The sequence below is a fragment of the Salmo trutta genome, unplaced genomic scaffold (assembly GCF_901001165.1).
Source record: "Salmo trutta unplaced genomic scaffold, fSalTru1.1, whole genome shotgun sequence".
NCBI classification, from domain to species: Eukaryota; Metazoa; Chordata; class Actinopteri; order Salmoniformes; family Salmonidae; genus Salmo; species Salmo trutta.
In genome coordinates this window covers 721348-745069 of record NW_021823104.1, presented here as the reverse complement: position 1 = coordinate 745069, position 23722 = coordinate 721348, and the positions used below count along the sequence as shown (strand labels likewise).

General features: G+C 46.7%; 1 protein-coding gene across 3 annotated transcripts in view; it reads right to left on the bottom strand.

The window, feature by feature from the left end:
• The window catches only part of LOC115188950 (WD repeat domain phosphoinositide-interacting protein 2), a 43060-nt gene extending 22683 nt beyond the window's left edge, over window positions 1–20377 (bottom strand). For 2 of the 3 annotated variants that reach the window (XM_029747779.1, XM_029747780.1), the window contains exons 1-2: window positions 20094–20377; window positions 2078–2160 (exon numbers count right to left, since the gene is read on the bottom strand). In XM_029747779.1, the coding sequence (XP_029603639.1) occupies window positions 2078–2160; window positions 20094–20167 (157 nt within the window). In that variant the 5' untranslated portion in view covers window positions 20168–20377. The remainder of the gene's footprint in view (window positions 1–2077; window positions 2161–20093) is intronic. The other variant, XM_029747781.1, reaches the window with a different exon arrangement.
• Between the last annotated feature and the right edge of the window lie 3345 nt (window positions 20378–23722).

Sequence of the window (23722 nt, the reverse complement as noted above, 5' to 3'; positions counted from 1 at the left end):
ATGGTCTGTGATGGAATACATATCTGTAGTACAGGGCCTTCGGAAAGTATTCAGACCCTTTGACTTTTTACACATTTTGTTACATTACAGCCTTATTCTAAAATGGATTAAAATTGTTTTTCCCCCTCGTCAATTTACACACAATACCCCATAATGAGAAAGCAAAATCAGTTTTTTTTATACATTTTTGCAAATTTATGAAAAATAAAAACATTTCTGTAGCATTGAAGGTCCCCGAGAACACAGTGGCCTCCATCATTCCTAAATGGAAGAAGTTTGGAGCCGCCAACACTCTTCCTAGAGCTGGCCGCCCGGCCACACTGAGCAATCGGGGGACCTGATGGTCACCCTGACAGAGCTCCAGAGTTCCTCTGTAGAGATTGGAGAACCTTCCAGAAGGTCAACCTTCTCTGCAGCACTCCACCAATCAGGCCTTTATGGTGGAGTGTCCAGACGGAAGCCACTCCTCAGTAAAAGGCACATGACAGCCCACTTGGAGTTTGACAAAAGGCACCTAAACTCTCAGACCATGAGAAACAAGATTCTCAGGTCTCATGAAACCAAGATTGAACTCTTTTGGCTGAATGCCAAGCGTCACGTCTGGAGGAAACCTGGCACCATCCCTACGGTGAAGCATGGTGGTGGCAGCATCATGCTGTGGGGATGTTTTTCAGCGGCAGGGACTGGGAGACTAGTCAGGATCAAAGGAAAGATGAACGGAGCAAAGTGCAGAGAGGTCCTTGATGAAAACCTGCTCCAGAGCGCTCAGGACCTCAGACTGGGGCGAAGGTTCACCTTCCAACAGGACAACGACCCTAAGCACACAGCCAAGACAACGCAGAAGTGGCTTCAGGACAAGTCTCTGTATGTCCTTGAGTGGCCCAGCCAGAGCCCGAACTTGAACCTGATCTAACATCTCTGGAGAGACCTGAAAATAGCTGTGCAGCGACGCTCCCCATCCAACCTGATGGTTGAGAGGATCTGCAGAGAGGAATGGGAGAAACTCCCCAAATACAGGTGTGCCAAGCTTGTAGCATCCGACCAAAGAAGACTTGACGCTGTAATCGCTGCCAAAGGTGCTTCAACAAAGTACTGAGTAAAGGGTCTGAATACTTATGTAAATTATTTTGATAAATTCACAAAATTTCAAAACAACTTGTTTTTGCTTTGTGATTATGGGGTATTGTGATGTCATTATGGGGTATTGTGATGTCATTATGGGGTATTGTGAGGTCATTATGGGGTATTGTGATGTCATTATGGGGTATTGTGATGTCATTATGGGGTGTTGTGATGTCATTATGGGGTATTGTGATGTCATTATGGGGTATTGTGTGTAGATTGATGAGGGGGGGAAACGATTTAATCCATGTTAGAATAAGGCTGTAACGTAACAGAATGTGGAAAAGGTCAAGGGGTCTGAATACTTTCCTAATGCCCTGTGTATATATAGTAAATATATTGCCATTCCATATTACCGTAAAACTACATTAAGACTGATGGCTATGACTGTGTGGTATCTCGTAAGTGCAGTATTATATAAATATATCATAAATCAATAGGGTATTGATACTCACTACATATAAATCAATAGGATATTGATACTCACTAATCAATAGGATATTGATACTGACTACATTCATCAATCAATAGGATATTGATACTCACTAATCAATAGGATATTGATACTCACTACATTCATCAATCAATAGGATATTGATACTCACTACATTCATCATTTTTTTTTTTTCTACTGTATTATTGATTGTATGTTGTTTTACTCCATGTGTAACTCTGTGTTTTTGTATGTTGTCGAACTGCTTTGCTTTATCTTGGCCAGGTCGCAATTGTAAATGAGAACTTGTTCTCAACTTGCCTACCTGGTTAAATAAAGGTGAAAAAAAAAAAAATATAAAAAAAATAAAATCAATCAATAGGATATTGATACTCACTAATCAATAGGATATTGATACTCACTAATCAATAGGATATTGATACTCACTAATCAATAGGATATTGATACTCACTAATCAATAGAATATTGATACTCACTAATCAATAGGATATTGATACTCACTACATTCATAAATCTGCTCCAATTTGTCCACAGACGACAGGGAGAAGAACTTATAACCTGATTTGGTTCCAACAGCTAAAGATCTGGAGAGAGAAAACACACACACACACACACACACACACACACACACACACACACACACACACACACACACACACACACACACACACACACACACACACACACACACACACACACACACACACACACACCCCCATTAGTACCAAACTGTAAGAACCCTGTTGCTGGAATATTCTAGAGATCTATTCCATATTATAGTGATGCTACATTAACAGTGGGGGAGAGGACAGGCTGGAGACACTGGTCTAAACCGAGGAGAGACAGACAGGCTGGTGACACTGGTTTGACCGAGGAGAGAGAGACAGGCTGGTGGACACTGGTCTATACCGAGGAGAGAGAGACAGGCTGGAGACACTGGTCTGATCGAGGAGAGAGACAGCTGGTGACACTGGTCTAACCGAGGAGAGAGAGACAGGCTGGTGACACTGGTCTAACCGAGGGGAGAGAGACAGGCTGGTGACACTGGTCTAACCGAGGGAGAGAGAGACAGGCTGGTGACACTGGTCTAACCGAGGAGAGAGAGACAGGCTGGTGACACTGGTCTGACCGAGGAGAGAGAGACAGGCTGGTGACACTGGTCTAACCGAGGAGAGAGAGACAGGCTGGAGACACTGGTCTAACCGAGGAGAGAGAGACAGGCTGGTGACACTGGTCTAACCGAGGAGAGAGAGACAGAGACAGGCTGGAGACACTGGTCTGACCGAGGAGAGAGAGACAGGCTGGGGACACTGGTCTAACCGAGGAGAGAGAGACAGAGACATGCTGGTGACACTGGTCTGACCGAGGAGAGAGAGACAGAGACAGGCTGGTGACACTGGTCTAACCGAGGAGAGAGAGACAGAGACATGCTGGTGACACTGGTCCTAACCGAGGAAGAGAGACAGAGACAGGCTGGTGACACTGGTCTGACCGAGGAGAGAGAGACAGCTGGTGACACTGGTCTGACCGAGGGGAGAGAGACAGGCTGGTGACACTGGTCTAACCGAGGAGAGAGAGACAGAGACAGGCTGGTGACACTGGTCTGACCGAGGAGAGAGAGACAGGCTGGTGACACTGGTCCTAACCGAGGAGAGAGAGACAAGGCGGTTGACACTGGTCTGACCGAGGAGAGAGAGACAGGCTGGTGACACTGGTCTGACCGAGGAGACAGAGACAGGCTGGTGACACTGGTCTGACCGAGGAGAGAGAGACAGAGACAGGCTGGTGACACTGGTCTGACCGAGGAGAGAGAGACAAAGACAGGCTGGTGACACTGGTCTAACCGAGGAGAGAGAGACAGGCTGGTGACACTGGTCTGACCGAGGAGAGAGAGACAGGCTGGTGACACTGGTCTAACCGAGGAGAGAGAGACAGGCTGGTGACACTGGTCTAACCGAGGAGAGAGAGACAGAGACAGGCTGGTGACACTGGTCTAACCGAGGAGAGAGAGACAGAGACAGGCTGGTGACACTGGTCTAACCGAGGAGAGAGAGAGACAGGCTGGTGACACTGGTCTGACCGAGGAGAGAGAGACAGGCTGGTGACACTGGTCTAACCGAGGAGAGAGAGACAGGCTGGTGACACTGGTCTGACCGAGGAGAGAGAGACAGGCTGGTGACACTGGTCTAACCGAGGAGAGAGAGACAGGCTGGTGACACTGGTCTAACCGAGGAGAGAGAGACAGGCTGGTGACACTGGTCTAACCGAGGAGAGAGAGACAGGCTGGTGACACTGGTCTAACCGAGGAGAGAGAGACAGAGACAGGCTGGTGACACTGGTCTAACCGAGGAGAGAGAGACAGGCTGGTGACACTGGTCTAACCGAGGAGAGAGAGGACAGGCTGGTGACACTGGTCTAAACCGAGGAGAGAGAGACAGGCTGGTGACACTGGTCTAAACCGAGGAGAGAGAGACAGGCTGGTGACACTGGTCTAACCGAGGAGAGAGAGACAGGCTGGTGACACTGGTCTAACCGAGGAGAGAGAGACAGGCTGGTGACACTGGTCTAACCGAGGAGAGAGAGACAGGCTGGTGACACTGATCTGACCGAGGAGAGAGAGACAGAGACAGGCTGGTGACACTGGTCTAACCGAGGAGAGAGAGACAGGCTGGTGACACTGGTCTAACCGAGGAGAGAGAGACAGGCTGGTGACACTGGTCTGACCGAGGAGAGAGAGACAGGCTGGGGACACTGGTCTAACCGAGGGGAGGGAGACAGAGACAGGCTGGTGACACTGGTCTAACCGAGGAGAGAGAGACAGGCTGGGGACACTGGTCTAACCGAGGGGAGAGAGACAGGCTGGTGACACTGGTCTAACCGAGGAGAGAGAGACAGGCTGGTGACACTGCTCTAACCGAGGAGAGAGAGACAGGCTGGTGACACTGGTCTGACCGAGGAGAGAGAGACAGGCTGGTGACACTGGTCTAACCGAGGAGAGAGAGACAGGCTGGAGACACTGGTCTAACTGAGGAGAGAGAGACAGGCTGGTGACACTGGTCTAACCGAGGAGAGAGAGACAGAGACATGCTGGTGACACTGGTCTGACCGAGGAGAGAGAGACAGAGACAGGCTGGTGACACTGGTCTAACCGAGGAGAGAGAGACAGGCTGGTGACACTGGTCTAACCGAGGAGAGAGAGACAGAGACAGGCTGGTGACACTGGTCTAACCGAGGAGAGAGAGACAGGCTGGTGACACTGCTCTAACCGAGGAGAGAGAGACAGGCTGGTGACACTGGTCTGACCGAGGGGAGAGAGACAGAGACTGTGACAGTGTGTGTTGCAATCCCACTACCCAGAAAGACCAGAGTGGTCAGCAATGGCATCCACTTTCACAGACTCCACCAGGGACGGGTAAAAATCACCCAACACAAAACACCATCGAGACCAACGCATCAAAAATAAAACGACTAAATACTTAGTGAAAATAAATGTATTTTAAAATACATTCGCAAGCAGCCGGTTACAAAAACAGTTTTTGTACATACTATGACTGTGATGTGTTGTTGTTTAAGTAGCTTAGTTGGCCAAGTCACTCTGGAGAAGAGAGTCTGCTAAATGACCAAAATATAGATGTTAAAAATGAACTTTCCCAAATTAACTGTATAACATTTACATTTGAGTCATTTAGCAGACACTCTTATCCAGAGTGACTTACAGAAGTGAATGCATACATTTCATTTCATGCATTTTTTGTACTGGCTCCCCCCCGTGGGAATCGAACCCACAACCCTGGCGTTGTAAACACCATGCTGGCGTTGTAAACACCATGCTGGCGTTGCACACACCATGCTGGCGTTGCACACACCATGCTGGCGTTGCACACACCATGCTGGCGTTGCACACACCATGCTGGCGTTGCACACACCATGCTGGCGTTGCTCTACCAACTGAGCCACAGGGAAGGCCAGTATGTATAACACACCATGCTGGTGTTGCTCTACCAACTGAACCACAGGGAAGGCCAGTATGTATAACACACCATGCTGGCGTTGCTCTACCAACTGAACCACAGGGAAGGCCAGTATGTATAACACACCATGCTGGCGTTGCTCTACCAACTGAGCCACAGGGAAGGCCAGTATGTATAACACACCATGCTGGCGTTGCTCTACCAACTGAACCACAGGGAAGGCCAGTATATATAACACACCATGCTGGCGTTGCTCTACCAACTGAGCCACAGGGAAGGCCAGTATGTATAACACACCATGCTGGCGTTGCTCTACCAACTGAGCCACAGGGAAGGCCAGTATATATAACACACCATGCTGGTGTTGCTCTACCAACTGAACCACAGGGAAGGCCAGTATGTATAACACACCATGCTGGCGTTGCTCTACCAACTGAACCACAGGGAAGGCCAGTATGTATAACACACCATGCTGGCGTTGCTCTACCAACTGAGCCACAGGGAAGGCCAGTATGTATAACACACCATGCTGGTGTTGCTCTACCAACTGAGCCACAGGGAAGGCCAGTATGTATAACACACCATGCTGGTGTTGCTCTACCAACTGAGCCACAGGGAAGGCCAGTATGTATAACACACCATGCTGGCGTTGCTCTACCAACTGAGCCACAGGGAAGGCCAGTATGTATAACACACCATGCTGGCGTTGCTCTACCAACTGAGCCACAGGGAAGGCCAGTATGTATAACACACCATGCTGGCGTTGCTCTACCAACTGAACCACAGGGAAGGCCAGTATGTATAACACACCATGCTGGCGTTGCTCTACCAACTGAACCACAGGGAAGGCCAGTATGTATAACACACCATGCTGGCGTTGCTCTACCAACTGAACCACAGGGAAGGCCAGTATATATAACACACCATGCTGGCGTTGCTCTACCAACTGAGCCACAGGGAAGGCCAGTATGTATAACACACCATGCTGGCGTTGCTCTACCAACTGAACCACAGGGAAGGCCAGTATGTATAACACACCATGCTGGCGTTGCTCTACCAACTGAACCACAGGGAAGGCCAGTATATATAACACACCATGCTGGCGTTGCTCTACCAACTGAACCACAGGGAAGGCCAGTATGTATAACACACCATGCTGGCGTTGCTCTACCAACTGAGCCACAGGGAAGGCCAGTATGTATAACACACCATGCTGGCGTTGCTCTACCAACTGAGCCACAGGGAAGGCCAGTATATATAACACACCATGCTGGCGTTGCTCTACAACTGAACCACAGGGAAGGCCAGTATATATAACACACCATGCTGGCGTTGCTCTACCAACTGAACCACAGGGAAGGCCAGTATGTATAACACACCATGCTGGCGTTGCTCTACCAACTGAACCACAGGGAAGGCCAGTATGTATAACACACCATGCTGGCGTTGCTCTACCAACTGAGCCACAGGGAAGGCCAGTATATATAACACACCATGCTGGCGTTGCTCTACCAACTGAACCACAGGGAAGGCCAGTATGTATAACACACCATGCTGGCGTTGCTCTACCAACTGAACCACAGGGAAGGCCAGTATGTATAACACACCATGCTGGCGTTGCTCTACCAACTGAACCACAGGGAAGGCCAGTATGTATAACACACCATGCTGGCGTTGCTCTACCAACTGAACCACAGGGAAGGCCAGTATGTATAACACACCATGCTGGCGTTGCTCTACCAACTGAACCACAGGGAAGGCCAGTATGTATAACACACCATGCTGGCGTTGCTCTACCAACTGAACCACAGGGAAGGCCAGTATGTATAACACACCATGCTGGCGTTGCTCTACCAACTGAACCACAGGGAAGGCCAGTATGTATAACACACCATGCTGGCGTTGCTCTACCAACTGAACCACAGGGAAGGCCAGTATGTATAACACACCATGCTGGCGTTGCTCTACCAACTGAACCACAGGGAAGGCCAGTATGTATAACACACCATGCTGGCGTTGCTCTACCAACTGAACCACAGGGAAGGCCAGTATGTATAACACACCATGCTGGCGTTGCTCTACCAACTGAACCACAGGGAAGGCCAGTATGTATAACACACCATGCTGGCGTTGCTCTACCAACTGAACCACAGGGAAGGCCAGTATGTATAACACACCATGCTGGCGTTGCTCTACCAACTGAACCACAGGGAAGGCCAGTATGTATAACACACCATGCTGGCGTTGCTCTACCAACTGAACCACAGGGAAGGCCAGTATATATAACACACCATGCTGGCGTTGCTCTACCAACTGAACCACAGGGAAGGCCAGTATGTATAACACACCATGCTGGTGTTGCTCTACCAACTGAACCACAGGGAAGGCCAGTATGTATAACACACCATGCTGGTGTTGCTCTACCAACTGAACCACAGGGAAGGCCAGTATGTATAACACACCATGCTGGCGTTGCTCTACCAACTGAACCACAGGGAAGGCCAGTATATATAACACACCATGCTGGCGTTGCTCTACCAACTGAACCACAGGGAAGGCCAGTATATATAACACACCATGCTGGCGTTGCTCTACCAACTGAACCACAGGGAAGGCCAGTATGTATAACACACCATGCTGGCGTTGCTCTACCAACTGAACCACAGGGAAGGCCAGTATGTATAACACACCATGCTGGCGTTGCTCTACCAACTGAGCCACAGGGAAGGCCAGTATATATAACACACCATGCTGGCGTTGCTCTACCAACTGAACCACAGGGAAGGCCAGTATATATAACACACCATGCTGGCGTTGCTCTACCAACTGAACCACAGGGAAGGCCAGTATATATAACACACCATGCTGGCGTTGCTCTACCAACTGAAGGGAAGGCCAGTATGTATAACACACCATGCTGGCGTTGCTCTACCAACTGAACCACAGGGAAGGCCAGTATGTATAACACACCATGCTGGCGTTGCTCTACCAACTGAAGGGAAGGCCAGTATGTATAACACACCATGCTGGCGTTGCTCTACCAACTGAACCACAGGGAAGGCCAGTATATATAACACACCATGCTGGCGTTGCTCTACCAACTGAGCCACAGGGAAGGCCAGTATGTATAACACACCATGCTGGCGTTGCTCTACCAACTGAGCCACAGGGAAGGCCAGTATGTATAACACACCATGCTGGCGTTGCTCTACCAACTGAACCACAGGGAAGGCCAGTATGTATAACACACCATGCTGGTGTTGCTCTACCAACTGAACCACAGGGAAGGCCAGTATATATAACACACCATGCTGGCGTTGCTCTACCAACTGAACCACAGGGAAGGCCAGTATATATAACACACCATGCTGGCGTTGCTCTACCAACTGAACCACAGGGAAGGCCAGTATGTATAACACACCATGCTGGCGTTGCTCTACCAACTGAACCACAGGGAAGGCCAGTATATATAACACACCATGCTGGCGTTGCTCTACCAACTGAACCACAGGGAAGGCCAGTATGTATAACACACCATGCTGGCGTTGCTCTACCAACTGAACCACAGGGAAGGCCAGTATATATAACACACCATGCTGGCGTTGCTCTACCAACTGAACCACAGGGAAGGCCAGTATGTATAACACACCATGCTGGCGTTGCTCTACCAACTGAACCACAGGGAAGGCCAGTATGTATAACACACCATGCTGGCGTTGCTCTACCAACTGAACCACAGGGAAGGCCAGTATGTATAACACACCATGCTGGCGTTGCTCTACCAACTGAACCACAGGGAAGGCCAGTATGTATAACACACCATGCTGGCGTTGCTCTACCAACTGAACCACAGGGAAGGCCAGTATGTATAACACACCATGCTGGCGTTGCTCTACCAACTGAACCACAGGGAAGGCCAGTATGTATAACACACCATGCTGGCGTTGCTCTACCAACTGAGCCACAGGGAAGGCCAGTATGTATAACACACCATGCTGGCGTTGCTCTACCAACTGAGCCACAGGGAAGGCCAGTATGTATAACACACCATGCTGGCGTTGCTCTACCAACTGAACCACAGGGAAGGCCAGTATGTATAACACACCATGCTGGCGTTGCTCTACCAACTGAGCCACAGGGAAGGCCAGTATATATAACACACCATGCTGGCGTTTCTCTACCAACTGAACCACAGGGAAGGCCAGTATGTATAACACACCATGCTGGCGTTGCTCTACCAACTGAGCCACAGGGAAGGCCAGTATGTATAACACACCATGCTGGCGTTGCTCTACCAACTGAGCCACAGGGAAGGCCAGTATGTATAACACACCATGCTGGCGTTGCTCTACCAACTGAACCACAGGGAAGGCCAGTATGTATAACACACCATGCTGGCGTTGCTCTACCAACTGAGCCACAGGGAAGGCCAGTATATATAACACACCATGCTGGCGTTGCTCTACCAACTGAACCACAGGGAAGGCCAGTATGTATAACACACCATGCTGGCGTTGCTCTACCAACTGAACCACAGGGAAGGCCAGTATGTATAACACACCATGCTGGCGTTGCTCTACCAACTGAACCACAGGGAAGGCCAGTATGTATAACACACCATGCTGGCGTTGCTCTACCAACTGAACCACAGGGAAGGCCAGTATATATAACACACCATGCTGGCGTTGCTCTACCAACTGAACCACAGGGAAGGCCAGTATATATAACACACCATGCTGGCGTTGCTCTACCAACTGAACCACAGGGAAGGCCAGTATATATAACACACCATGCTGGTGTTGCTCTACCAACTGAGCCACAGGGAAGGCCAGTATGTATAACACACCATGCTGGCGTTGCTCTACCAACTGAACCACAGGGAAGGCCAGTATATATAACACACCATGCTGGCGTTGCTCTACCAACTGAACCACAGGGAAGGCCAGTATATATAACACACCATGCTGGCGTTGCTCTACCAACTGAACCACAGGGAAGGCCAGTATGTATAACACACAATGCTGGCGTTGCTCTACCAACTGAGCCACAGGGAAGGCCAGTATATATAACACACCATGCTGGCGTTGCTCTACCAACTGAACCACAGGGAAGGCCAGTATATATAACACACCATGCTGGTGTTGCTCTACCAACTGAACCACAGGGAAGGCCAGTATGTATAACACACCATGCTGGCGTTGCTCTACCAACTGAACCACAGGGAAGGCCAGTATATATAACACACCATGCTGGCGTTGCTCTACCAACTGAACCACAGGGAAGGCCAGTATGTATAACACACCATGCTGGTGTTGCTCTACCAACTGAACCACAGGGAAGGCCAGTATGTATAACACACCATGCTGGCGTTGCTCTACCAACTGAACCACAGGGAAGGCCAGTATGTATAACACACCATGCTGGCGTTGCTCTACCAACTGAACCACAGGGAAGGCCAGTATGTATAACACACCATGCTGGCGTTGCTCTACCAACTGAACCACAGGGAAGGCCAGTATATATAACACACCATGCTGGTGTTGCTCTACCAACTGAACCACAGGGAAGGCCAGTATATATAACACACCATGCTGGCGTTGCTCTACCAACTGAACCACAGGGAAGGCCAGTATAACACACCATGCTGGCGTTGCTCTACCAACTGAACCACAGGGAAGGCCAGTATGTATAACACACCATGCTGGCGTTGCTCTACCAACTGAACCACAGGGAAGGCCAGTATGTATAACACACCATGCTGGCGTTGCTCTACCAACTGAACCACAGGGAAGGCCAGTATGTATAACACACCATGCTGGCGTTGCTCTACCAACTGAACCACAGGGAAGGCCAGTATGTATAACACACCATGCTGGTGTTGCTCTACCAACTGAACCACAGGGAAGGCCAGTATGTATAACACACCATGCTGGCGTTGCTCTACCAACTGAACCACAGGGAAGGCCAGTATGTATAACACACCATGCTGGTGTTGCTCTACCAACTGAACCACAGGGAAGGCCAGTATGTATAACACACCATGCTGGTGTTGCTCTACCAACTGAACCACAGGGAAGCCCAGTATATATAACACACCATGCTGGCGTTGCTCTACCAACTGAACCACAGGGAAGGCCAGTATATATAACACACCATGCTGGCGTTGCTCTACCAACTGAACCACAGGGAAGGCCAGAACACTCAGCAGGTGTAATTTTGTGATGTTCTTCAGGGGCACTACTATAGAAACGTCCCATTTCAGTCTACAGACTGAGCCTAAAAAGGGTGAACCATCCGCTCTACCATTAAACTGCGCTTCGGATCAGAACGTACAGAGCAAAATACTTGACATAGGTTATCTATTTACATACTGTGAAGTGGGTCCAATGAAAATGAGCAACGGGACGAATGGTAGCCTGTCCTATCTTGTCGTAGGCCAGTATGAAACCATCACAGACAGAAAAGGTGAGGAATTTATTCTGCAATTATCAGGAAATGGACGAAACAATAGAAATTGATGCCTAGTTGTAATTATTTTACAATTCAAAGATAAAATTACATTGATTTCCGCTCTTCTCGTTAAACAGCCAAATGATTGCGTCTTGTTATTATAGTCAGGCATAGCTGCCCCGTTTGTTGTTGTTCTGAATAAGAGTGACATCATATATACGAGGCTCCTTTTGCCTTCTTGCAATGCAATACTTCACTAACCCCTGACCCTAACCCCAATGCAATACTTCACTAACCCCTGACCCTGAACCTAACCCTGACCCCAACCCCAATGCAATACTTCACTAACCCCTGACCCTAACCCTGACCCTAACCCTGACCTTAACCCTGACCCTAACCCCAATGCAATACTTCACTAACCCCTAACCCTGACCCCAATGCAATACTTCACTAAGCCCTGACCCCTAACCCTGACCCTGACCCTGACCCTGACCCCAATGCAATACTTCACTAACCCCTAACCCCTAACCCTGACCCTAACCCCAATGCAATACTTCACTAACCCCTAACCCTGACCCTAACCCTAACCCTGACCCCAAAGCAATACTTCACTAACCCCTAACCCCTAACCCTGACCCTAACCCCAATGCAATACTTCACTAACCCCTAACCCTGACCCTGACCCTAACCCTGACCCTAACCCCAATGCAATACTTCACTAACCCCTGACCCTAACCCTGACCCTAACCCTGACCCTAACCCTGACCCTAACCCTGACCCTAACCCTGACCTTAACCCTGACCCTAACCCCAATGCAATACTTCACTAACCCCTAACCCCTAACCCTGACCTTAACCCCAATGCAATACTTCACTAACCCCTAACCCCTAACCCTAACCCTGACCCTAACCCCAATGCAATACTTTACTAACCCCTAACCCTGACCCCAATGCAATACTTCACTAACCCCTGACCCTGACCCCAATGCAATACTTCACTAACCCCTAACCCTGACCCTGACCCTAACCCTGACCCTGACCCCAATGCAATACTTCACTAACCCCTAACCCTGACCCTAACCCTAATGCAATACTTCACTAACCCCTAACCCTGACCCTAACCCCAATGCAATACTTCACTAACCCCTAACCCTAACCCCAATGCAATACTTCACTAACCCCTAACCCCTAACCCTGACCCTAACCCCAATGCAATACTTCACTAACCCCTGACCCCTAACCCTGACCCTAACCCCAATGCAATACTTCACTAACCCTGACCTTAACCATAATGCAATACTTCACTAACCCCTGACCCTAACCCTAACCCTGACCCTAACCCTAATGCAATACTTCACTAACCCCTAACCCTGACCCTGACCCTAACCCTAACCCTGACCCTGACCCTAATGCAATACTTCACTAACCCCTAACCCTGACCCTGACCCTAACCCCTGACCCTAACCCTAACCCTAATGCAATACTTCACTAACCCCTGACCCTGACCCTAACCCTAATGCAATACTTCACTAACCCCTGACCCTGACCCTGACCCCAATGCAATACTTCACTAACCCCTGACCCTAACCCCAATGCAATACTTCACTAACCCCTGACCCTAACCCCAATGCAATACTTCACTAACCCCTAACCCTGACCCTAACCCTAACCCCAATGCAATACTTCACTAACCCCTGACCCTGACCCTGACCCCAATGCAATACTTCACTAACCCCTAACCCCTAACCCTGACCCTGACCCTGACCCCAATGCAATACTTCACTAACCCCTAACCCCTAACCCTGACCCTAACCCCAATGCAATACTTCACTAACCCCTGACCCTGACCCTAACCCTAACCCTAACCCTGACCCTGACCCTGACCCCAATGCAATACTTCACTAACCCCTGACCCTAACCCTAATGCAATACTTCACTAACCCCTAACCCCTAACCCTGACCCTAACCCCAATGCAATACTTCACTAACCCCTAACCCTGACCCTAACCCCAATGCAATACTTCACTAACCCCTGACCCTGACCCTGACCCCAATGCAATACTTCACTAACCCCTGACCCTAACCCTGACCCTAACCCCAATGCAATACTTCACTAACCCCTAACCCTGACCCTGACCCTAACCCCAATGCAATACTTCACTAACCCCTAACCCTGACCCTGACCCTAACCCTGACTCTAACCCCAATGCAATACTTCACTAACCCCTGACCCTAACCCCAATGCAATACTTCACTAACCCCTGACCCTAACCCTGACCCTGACCCTAACCCTGACCCCAATGCAATACTTCACTAACCCCTAACCCTGACCCTGACCCTGACCCTAACCCTGACCCCAATGCAATACTTCACTAACCCCTAACCCTGACCCTGACCCTAACCCTGACCCCAATGCAATACTTCACTAACCCCTAACCCTGACCCTGACCCTAACCCTGACCCCAATGCAATACTTCACTAACCCCTAACCCTGACCCTGACCCTGACCCTGACCCTAACCCTGACCCTAATGCAATACTTCAACCACTAGAAGCTGTGTGTACTAGTGCTGAGCGATGAACCACATTTCCAGGGGGGGTTTGGTTATTAAACAACTACTTGACCAACGTTGGTTCTATTATTAGTTCAAGGGGTTTTTGTGAGGTCAACGCCCACCATTTCTCCAGAGAGAAATTAAATCATTCACGAGAGAAATTAAGGCAAATAGGCTAGTGGTTGGAGCGTGGGGCCAGTAACCGAAAGGTTGCTGGATCGAATCCCCGAGCTGACAAGGTTAAAAAATCTGTCGTTCTGCCCCCTGAACAAGGCAGTTAACCCCACTGTTCCCCGGTAGGCCGTCATTGTAAATAAGAATGTTCTTAACTGACTTGCCTAGTTAAATAAAGGATAAATAAATAAATATAATGAAAAAAATAACTATGAGATGCTGGGTTGAAGGGAGTTGAAGTTTTCATTATGCAAATATTCAAACCAAGTTCAGCTCAAACTCACTAATTAACTACAATGACCATCATCCATTGCGCCTGTTCTTTTCCAACTTGGACACAAACGGATTCACTTTAGGTTTAGAAACTCTGTGCTTTTTTTCTCCGCCTGCTAAGTTAGGTTAGATACGCACAGACCAACGATATATATAAACCCTGGACTGCTGATGCTTTGTATTGGCCATTGAGAAGCTTTAAGCCATATTGGCACTCCTCGGTAGGAGCAGTTCTTCATAGGAACGAATGGAATTCTTCAGTATTTCAATGAAAGGTTTCAAGGACAACATTACATGTGTTTAAGTATGTTGTTGTTGTAGTGGGAACAGTAGCATTACGACTTTCCAAAAATGTAGCATTTATTAGTCATTTCTGACAAGAGACAGTGGAATATTTTCAATGTTTTGGCAATTGAATGTTCACTATTTTTGGCTTTGGTATTTCCATTAAAAAGCACTAATCATTTTAATGTCATTATTTCATAATGCATTTAATGTTAAAAAAAAGAATCGAAACACGTCATTTTTAAAAATAATGAACCGAAAAGACCTCAAAAAGCACTAATCGCTCAGCACACTTTTACATTTTATTTAACTAGGCCAGTCAGTTAAAACCTGTCTGGGCTAGGGGGAAGTATTTTCACGGCCGGATGAAAAACGTACCCAAATTAAACAGGTTACTACTCTGGCCCAGAAACTAGAATATGCATATTATTAGTATATTTGGATAGAAAACACTCTGAAGTTTCTAAAACAGTTTGAATGGTGTCTGTGAGTATAACAGAACTCATATGGCAGGCAAAAACCTGAGAAAATTTCAAGCAGGAAGTGGAAAGTCTGAGAATTGTAGTTCTTCTTTTGATTCTCTATCGAAACTACAGTGTCTGTGGGGGACGTTGCACTTCCGAAGGCTTCCATTGGCTGTCTAAAGCCTTCAGAAAGTGATTTGAGCATTCTCCTGTCACTGGGCAGATAATAGGAGCTCAGTTACTGAGTGGTCTACCTGGCAACAAAGGGATTGGATATGCGCGGTCACGCGAGCACGCCCCTCCTTCTTTTTCTTCTTGAATGAATACGCTATTGTCCGGTTGGAATATTATCACAATTTTACGTTAAAAATACCATAAAGATTCATTTTAAATAGCGTTTGACATGCTTCTAAGTACGGTAATGGAACACTTTGACTTTTCGTCTCTCGTTTCGCGCTCGCGCGTTATGCCTTTGGATAAATGATCTGTACGCATGAACAAAATGGAGGTATTTGTACATAAATATGGATTATTTAGAACAAAAACAACATTTCTTGTGGAAGTAGCAGTCCTGGGAGTGCATTCTGACAAAGATTAGCAAAGGTAAGAGAATATTTCTAATACTATTTCTGAGTTTAGGTTGCCCCGAACTTGGCGAGTGTCTGAATAGCTCACCGTGATGGCTGAGCTATGTACTCAGAATATTGAAAAATGTGCTTTCTCCGTAAAGCTATTTTAAAATCTGACACAGCGGTTGCATCCAGGAGTAGTCTATCTATAATTCTTTAAATAATTGTTATATATTTTGTCAACGTTTATGATGAGTATTTTTGTAAATTGATGTGCACATTCACCGGACGTTTTGGTGGGAATACATTTTATGAACATCACGTGCCAATGTAAATTGCTGTTTTTGGATATAAATATGAACTTTATCGAACAAAACATACATGTATTGTGTAACAATGTCCTAGGAGTGTCATCTGATGGAGATCGTCAAAGGTTAGTGCTTCATTTAGTTGTGTTTTGGGTTTTATTGACACATGTCCTTGCTTGGAAAATGGCTGTGTGATTATTTTTGTCTACAGTGGGGGTGAAAAGTATTTGATCCCCTGCTGATTTTGTACGTTTGCCCACTTACAAAGAAATGATCAGTCTATAATTTTAATAGTAGGTTTATTTGAACAGTGAGAGACAGAATAACAACAAAAAAATCCAGAAAAACGCATGTCAAAAATGTTATAAATTGATTTGCATTTTAATGAGGGAAATAAGTATTTGACCCCTCTGCAAAACATGACTTAGTACTTGGTGGCAAAACCCTTGTTGGCAATCACAGAGGTCAGACGTTTCTTGTAGTTGGCCACCAGGTTTGCACACATCTCAGGAGGGATTTTGTCCCACTCCTCTTTGCAGATCTTCTCCAAGTCATTAAGGTTTCGTGGCTGACGTTTGGCAACTCGAACCTTCAGCTCCCTCCACAGATTTTCTATGGGATTAAGGTCTGGAGACTGGCTAGGCCACTCCAGGACCTTAATGTGCTTCTTCTTGAGCCACTCCTTTGTTGCCTTGACCGTGTGTTTTGGGTCATTGTCATGCTGGAATACCCATCCACGACCCATTTTTAATGCCCTGGCTGAGGGAAGGAGGTTCTCACCCAAGATTTGGCGGTACATGGCCCCGTCCATCATCCCTTTGATGCAGTGAAGTTGTCCTGTCCCCTTAGCAGAAAAACACCCCCAAAGCATAATGTTTCCACCTCCATGTTTGACGGTGGAGATGGTGTTCTTGGGGTCATAGGCAGCATTCCTCCTCCTCCAAACACGGCGAGTTGAGTTGATGTCAAAGAGCTCCATTTTGGTCTGATCTGATCACAACACTTTCACCAGTTGTCCTCTGAGTCATTCAGATGTTCATTGGCAAACTTCAGACGGGCATGTATATGTATTCTTGAGCAGGGGGACCTTGCGGGCGTTGCAGGATTTCAGTCCTTCATGGCGTAGTGTGTTACCAATTGTTTTCTTGGTGACTATGGTCCCAGCTGCCTTGAGATCATTGACAAGATCCTCCCGTGTAGTTCTGGGCTGATTCCTCACCGTTCTCATGATCATTGCAACTCCATGAGGTGAGATCTTGCATGGAGCCCCAGGCCGAGCGAAATTGACAGTTCTTTTGTGTTTCTTCCATTTGCGAATAATCGCACCAACTGTTGTCACCTTCTCACCAAGCTGCTTGGCGATGGTCTTGTAGCCCATTCTAGCCTTGTGTAGGTCTATAATCTTGTCCCTGACATCCTTGGAGAGCTCTTTGGTCTTGGCCATGGTGGAGAGTTTGGAATCTGATTGATTGATTGCTTCTGTGGACAGGTGTCTTTTATACAGGTAACAAGCTGCGGTTAGGAGCACTCCCTTTAAGAGTGTGCTCCTAATCCCAGCTCGTTACCTGTATAAAAGACACCTGGGAGCCAGAAATCTTTCTGATTGAGAGGGGGTCAAATACTTATTTCCCTCATTAAAATGCAAATCAATTTATAACATTTCTGACATGCGTTTTTCTGGATATTTTTGTTGTTATTCTGTCTCTCACTGTTCAAATAAACCTACCACTAAAATTATAGACTGATCCTTTCTTTGTCAGTGGGCAAATGTACAAAATCAGTGTAACTGTGTAGGTTCCGTCCCTCTCTTCGCCCCAACCTGGGCTCGAACCAGGGACCCTTGCACACATCAACAACTGACACCCCACGAAGCATCGTTACCCATCGCGCCACAAAAGCCCCGGCTCTTGCAACGCAAGGGGAACAACCACTTCAGGTCTCAGAGCGAGTGACGTCACCGATTGAAACGCTATTAGCGCGCACCACCGCTAACTAACTAGCCATTTCACATCGGTTACATCAGCAGAGGATCAAATACTGTTTTCCCCCCACTGTATGTACTCTCCTAACATAATCTAATGTTTTGCTTTCGCTGTAAAGCCTTTTTGAAATCGGACAATGTGGTTACATCAAGGAGAAGTGTATCTTTAAAATGGTGTAAAATAGTTGTATGTTTGAGAAAGTTGAATTATGACATTTTGTTGTTTTTGTATTTGCCGCTGTGATATTTCACTGGCTGCGTCCCGCAGGTGGGACGCTAGGTAGCCCATAGAAGTTAAGAACAAAATATTATTTCCATTGACGGCCTACCCTGGCCAAACCGGGAATTTGTGCACCGCCCTGTGGGACTCCCAATCACGGCCGGATGTGATACAGCATTAGTACATTTCTGTACAGCACTTTGAGATATCAGCTGATGTAAGAAGGGCGATATAAATACATTTGATTTGATAGGCATGGTCTGAAGTTACCGGGAGAATAAGCACACTATCAAGTCAAGTTCAGTTTTCAGACTTTTTCATGAACTGATAAACGTTTTGGGCCATATTCTGTGTAGCGTTTATAAATGAGGGTCCAGAGGGAATCGTAGCTTTCTGGACAGAGAGGACATCTCGCCTTTTCCCCAGATATTGGTTCTGGTATCAATACACTGTCATATTAAAGGAATGATCCCCTGGGCCTTTTTCTGTTAGACAACTAGTTTACGCTTCTTGCTTATCCAGTCACTTTAGCTGGCTAGCTGGCTAGCGTTTTAGCTGACTAGCTGGTCAGCGTTTTAGCTGACTAGCTGGTTAGCGTTTTAGCTGGCTAGCGTTTTAGCTAGCTAGCTGGTTAGCGTTTTAGCTGGTTAGCGTTTTTAGCTGACTAGCTGGTTAGCGTTTTAGCTGACTAGCTGGTTAGCGTTTTAGCTGGTTAGCGTTTTTAGCTGACTAGCTGGTTAGCGTTTTAGCTGACTAGCTGGTTAGCGTTTTAGTTGGCTAGCTGGTTAGCGTTTTAGCTGGCTAGCTGGTTAGCGTTTTAGCTGACTAGCTGGTTAGCGTTTTAGCTGGCTAGCTGGTTAGCGTTTTAGCTGGCTAGCTGGTTAGCGTTTTAGCTGGCTAGCTGGTTAGCGTTTTAGCTGGCTAGCGTTTTAGCTGGCTAGCTGGTTAGCGGTTTTAGCTGGCTAGCGGTTTTAGCTGGCTAGCTGGTTAGCGTTTTAGCTGGCTAGCTGGTTAGCGTTTTAGCTGGCTAGCTGGTTAGCGTTTTAGCTGGCTAGCTGGTTAGCGTTTTTAGCTGGCTAACGACATGGATGCTAACTATAGTAGACAACGTGATCAGACAGCTTGTCAGTTAGCTAACTAGCACCTCTCTCCGTCGAGATACAGATGGCTGGGACCCCTCAACTACACCGATTAAAAAAACAAACCCTTAAAACCACTGTAACGGTTAGGGGCCACCCCTCTCCCCCCCTTCCCCCCGGCCTTCCTTACGTGTTGTCCTGGTTAAAGTTGGCGAAGAGGAGCTGGCTACAGCCGGTCTCCCCGCTCTGACTAGCCAAGTTCATGGGCCCGGCACCATCTAATCAAGCCTTGTGAGAAAGCAGCCGTCGGGTAGGTTGTGGATAATAACTGGGTAAGAATGAAGTTAGCCTGTATTCATGGAGACATCTCGCTCTTCCCTTGGTTCCAACAGTTCTTGTTGTTGTTGTTGTTGTTTTTGTCAGTCGCTGTTGCCCCCCTCCGGTCTCTCTGCGCATGAGCGGTGACAGGGTTTTTTACGACAGTTTTATTTTTAAAGGGACCGTACTACCATTTCAAAAGGTTTGGTTTACGGCTGTGAATGGGGATGGAAGAAGATAAATCGACGTGTGGTAAATGACAATCACTTTAAAATTAATGGGCAACGTCTGAAAAATCTATAATTTATCGGAATCTCGTTTTCAGTTGAAACAATAATCTGTTCAACGACCACCGTTTTACTAAAGATTTTATGAACCAACCCAAGATAAACCAGAGCCTGTCGTTTCCAATGGGAACATATTAATCACAGTGGGCAGAGATTTCCGTTAGGAAGCACACTTCCGGTTACTTCATCACCATATTTGGTAGTGAGTGGAAACGCCAACCGGATGCTTCATATTTACACATCCTGTGAAATATCTGTCTGATTGTTCTGTGGTCGTGGCTATACTATTGATATTATTGATATTCTGCCGTACTTGTCACCAGGAGATGGCGCAGTCTGACAACATACATTTTCATAATTTTTAGACACTGGACAACGGCGGTATAATAAGAACTGGAGACTAATGTAATGTAATGTACACAAATCAAATTGTATTTGTTACATGCCTTGAATACAACAGTATTTACCGCGAAATGCTTGCTTACAAGCCCTTTACCAACAATGCAACATTTTTCAAAAGTAAGAAACTTTTCCCACATTTTGTTACGTTACAGCCTTATTCTAAAATGTATTAAATTGTTTTTTCCCCTCCTCGTCAATCTACACACAATACCCCATAATGACAAAGCAAAAACAGGTTTTTATAATTTTTTGGAAAATGTATTAAAAATAAAAAACTGAAATATCACATTTACATAAGTGTTCAGACCTTTTACTCTGTACTTTGTTGAAGCAGCTTTGGCAGCGATTACATTCTCGAGTCTTCTTTGGTATGACGTTACAAGCTAAGCACACCTGTATTTGTGGAGTTTCTCCCATTCTTCTCTGCAGATCCTCTCAAGCTCTGTCAGGTTGGATGGGGAGTGTAGCTGCACAGCTATTTTCAGGTCTCTCCAGAGATGTTCGATCGGGTTCAAGTCCGGGCTCTGGCTGGGCCACTCAAGGACATTCAGAGACTTGTCCCGAAGCCACTCCTACGTTGTCTTGGCTGTATGCTTAAGGTCATTGTCCTGTTGGAAGGTGAACCTTCGCCCCAGTCTTAACCTGCTCCAGAGCGCTCAGGGCTTTTCATCAAGGACCTCTCTGCACTTTGCTCCGTTAATCTTTCCTTTGATCCTGACTAGTCTCCCAGTCCCTGCCGCTGAAAAACATCCCCACAGCATGATGCTGCCACCACCATGCTTCACCGTAGGGACGGTGCCAGGTTTCCTCCAGATGTGATGCTTGGCATTCAGGCCAAATAGTTCAATCTTGGTTTCATCAGACCAGAGAATCTTGTTTCTCATGGTCTGAGAGTCCTTTAGGTGCCTTTTGGCAAACTCCAAGCAGGCTGTCATGTGCCTTTTACTGAGGAGTGGCTTCTGTCTGGACACTCCACCATAAAGGCTTGATTAGTGGAGTGCTGCAGAGATGGTTGTCCTTCTGGAAGGTTCTCCCATCTCTACAGAGGAACTCTGGAGCTCTGTCAGAGTGACCATCAGGTCCCCTGATTGCTCAGTTTGGCCGGGCGACCAGCTCTAGGAAGAGTCTTGGTGGTTCCAAACTTCTTCCATTTAAGAATGATGGAGGCCACTTTGTTTTTGGGGACCTTCAATGCTACAGAAATGTTTTGGTACCCTTCCCCAGATCTCTGCCTCGACACAATCCTGTCTCTGAACTCTATTGACAATTACTTTACCTCATGGCTTGGTTTTTGCTCTGACATGCACTATCAACTGTTGGAATTTACCACAAGTGGACTCCAAGTTGTAGAAACATCTCAAGGATGATCAATGGAAACAGGATGCACCTGAATTCAATTTCGAGTCTCATAGCAAAGGGTCTGAATACTTATGTAAACAAGGTATCTGTTTTGTATTTTTTTATTAACAAATTTGCTAAAATTTAAAAAAAAAACTTTTTTCTCTGTCATTATGGGGTATTGCGTGTAGATTGCTGAGGATTTTATTTAATCCATTTTAGAATAAGGCTGTAACGTAACAAAATGTGGAAAAAGTCAAGGGGTCTGAATACTTTCCGAAGGCACTGTATGTGAAGAGTGTGAATGTATGCGTGTGCCTTTCACAACAATCCAGAGTTAAAAAGTTAGACAAACTAGAGAAATAAAAAAGGAAATAGTCAAATCAAATCAAAACATGGTTAGCAGATGTTATTGGTCCATACACATGGTCAGCAGGTGTTATTGGTCCATACACATGGTTAGCAGATGTTATTGGTCCATACACATGGTTAGCAGATGTTATTGGTCACATGGTTAGCAGATGTTATTGGTCACATGGTCAGCAGATGTTATTGGTCCAGACACATGGTTAGCAGATGTTATTGGTCCATACACATGGTTAGCAGGTGTTATTGGTCCATACACATGGTTAGCAGATGTTATTGGTCCATACACATGGTTAGCAGATGTTATTGGTCACATGGTTAGCAGATGTTATTGGTCCATACACATGGTTAGCAGATGTTATTGGTCCATACACATGGTTAGCAGGTGTTATTGGTCCATACACATGGTTAGCAGATGTTATTGGTCACATGGTTAGCAGATGTTATTGGTCCATAAACATGGTTAGCAGATGTTATTGGTCCATACACATGGTTAGCAGATGTTATTGGTCACATGGTTAGCAGATGTTATTGGTCCATACACATGGTTAGCAGATGTTATTGGTCCATACACATGGTTAGCAGGTGTTATTGGTCCATACACATGGTTAGCAGATGTTATTGGTCACATGGTTAGCAGATGTTATTGGTCACATGGTTAGCAGATGTTATTGGTCCATACACATGGTTAGCAGGTGTTATTGGTCCATACACATGGTTAGCAGATGTTAATGGTCACATGGTTAGCAGATGTTATTGGTCACATGGTTAGCAGATGTTATTGGTCCATACACATGGTCAGCAGATGTTATTGGTCACATGGTTAGCAGATGTTATTGGTCCATACACATGGTTAGCAGATGTTATTGGTCACATGGTTAGCATATGTTATTGGTCACATGGTTAGCAGATGTTATTGGTCACATGGTTAGCAGATGTTATTGGTCACATGGTTAGTAGATGTTATTGGTCCATACACATGGTTAGCAGATGTTATTGGTCACATGGTTAGCAGATGTTATTGGTCCATACACATGGTTAGCAGATGTTATTGGTCACATGGTTAGCAGATGTTATTGGTCCATACACATGGTTAGCAGATGTTATT